At 37.2% G+C, this 2,008-nt stretch overlaps 1 protein-coding gene across 4 annotated transcripts in view; it reads left to right on the top strand.

Moving 5' to 3' along the window:
- The window catches only part of LOC106874393 (uncharacterized), a 125,336-nt gene that overhangs the window by 87,188 nt on the left and 36,140 nt on the right, over positions 1–2,008 (top strand). For all 4 annotated transcript variants that reach the window (XM_014922111.2, XM_014922110.2, XM_014922112.2 and 1 more), the window contains 2 exons: positions 53–378; positions 1,873–1,968. In XM_014922111.2, the coding sequence (XP_014777597.1) occupies positions 53–378; positions 1,873–1,968 (422 nt within the window). The remainder of the gene's footprint in view (positions 1–52; positions 379–1,872; positions 1,969–2,008) is intronic.

Raw genomic sequence — 2,008 nt, forward strand, 5'->3', positions numbered from 1 at the left:
ATATATATATATATATATATATATATATATATACACATACATATATTTTAAGGAAGAGATAAACCTGATATAGATGACAAGAAGGATGGTGATAGTAGCGGCAATGGTAAAAATGGGGAAGACAATGATGATAGTAATGATACAAGTGACGATGATGGTAAAAATAATAGTAGTAATGGTAATGTGGTTGAGGAAGAAAAAATGGATAATAAAACAGAAGTCAAGGATGGTGATGGTGATGGTGATGATGGTATGCAAGGAGATCAAGGGAGAAATGATGACAACACAAATGATGAAGGAAATACTGATAAAAGACCCAATCCCATAATTTCTGGAAGCGGAAGCAGCAAAGAAAGACTTACTGTTAAAGATGATTTTGTAAGTAATTTCAGAATTTAATACATTTTCTGTTATATTTTTCTCATGAAATTGTGAATGGAAATCGTAGCTGTGACCAGTGTCCCTGACTGGCTCTTGTGCCAATGGCATGTGAAAAGCATCAACTGAATGTGGTCAATGCTAGGTCTGCATTATTAGCTCCTGTGCCGGTGGCACGTAAAAAGCACTATCCAGACATGATTGATGCCTGGCCTGCCTGATTGGCTCCTGTGCTGGTGGCACATAAAAAGCACCCACTACACTCTCAGAGTGGTTGGCATTAGGAAAGGCAACCAGCTGTTGAAACATTGCCAAATAAGATTGGGAGTCTGGTGCAGCGGCCAGCTCTCCAGACTTCAGTCAAACCGTCCAACTCATTCCAGCATGGAAAACAGACGTTAAACGATGATGATGATGAGGATGAGGATGATGATGATGATGATTCAGTTGTGACAGTAATACTTATATTTAGATTGTGTTTTTGTCAATGAGGTATATGATGAAAATATGTCCAGAATTGGCATACTATTGCCAAACATCAAATTCACTCCCAACACCATCCCATTTTGAATTTGAATTGATTTTAATTGGGTTAAAATTCTGAAATTGTCCCTCCTGTCTTTTCTAACTAATATTACTCATTAAGCTAAGGTGTCAACCTGGTAGAATCGTTTGCATGCTGAGCAAAATGCTTAGTGGCATTTCATCTGTTTTTACATTCTGTGTTCAAATTCCACTGAGGTCGACTTTGCCTTTCATCCTTTCAAGGTCGATGAAATAAGTACCAGTTCAGCACTGGGGTCAATGTAATTGGCTTATCCCCTTTCTCTGAAATTGCTGGCCTTGTGCCAAAATTTGATTTTACTCATTAAGCTAAGGTGTTAAGCTGGCAGAATCATTAGCATGCAGGCTTAACATGCGGGCCAACTTTACCTATCATTCTTTTGGGGTTAATAGAATTAGTATCAGTTGAGTACTGGAGTAAATGTAATCAAATTACACCCTCTCCTGAAATCACTGGCCTTGTGCCAGCATCCTGACTGGATCCTATGTTCCTATGTTAGTGGCACATAAAAAGCAAATGTATATTTGTTGATATGCTGTATTCATGTTGATATTTTTGTGAACAAATAAAGTGGCAAACTGGCAGAATTCTTAGTATGCCGAGCAAAATACTTAGCGACATTTCATCTGTCTCCATGTTCTGAGCTCAAATTCCAAGGAGGCTTACTTTGCTTTCATCTTTTCGGGCTCAATAGAATGAGTACCAGCTGAGCACTGGCATTGATGCAATCAACTTTCTGCCTCCTCTGAAATTGCTGGCCTTGTGCCAAAATTTGAAACTAACATTTATGTAGGGAGCCAAAAAGTGTAATCAATGGTAAGTTGCTTCATTTTAATTTGTTTAATTTCACATCTTTGAATTTTTCTTTTAGTTTTTTTTTTTTTCCCCAGAAACAACTGATTAACTCATTAATTAATTTGTTTCCCTAGCCATTTTCTGATGCAAGTCTGAGAAAAGAAGCAGATGTAGAATTTATGAAAAAGTTCTGGAATTTTGAAAGATCTCCAGTGTCACAGAAAGAAACTGTAAGAATATTCTTTCACTTACTTTCGTTTCTTCTTTCAG

Source organism: Octopus bimaculoides, chromosome 5, assembly GCF_001194135.2.
Source record: "Octopus bimaculoides isolate UCB-OBI-ISO-001 chromosome 5, ASM119413v2, whole genome shotgun sequence".
NCBI classification, from domain to species: Eukaryota; Metazoa; Mollusca; class Cephalopoda; order Octopoda; family Octopodidae; genus Octopus; species Octopus bimaculoides.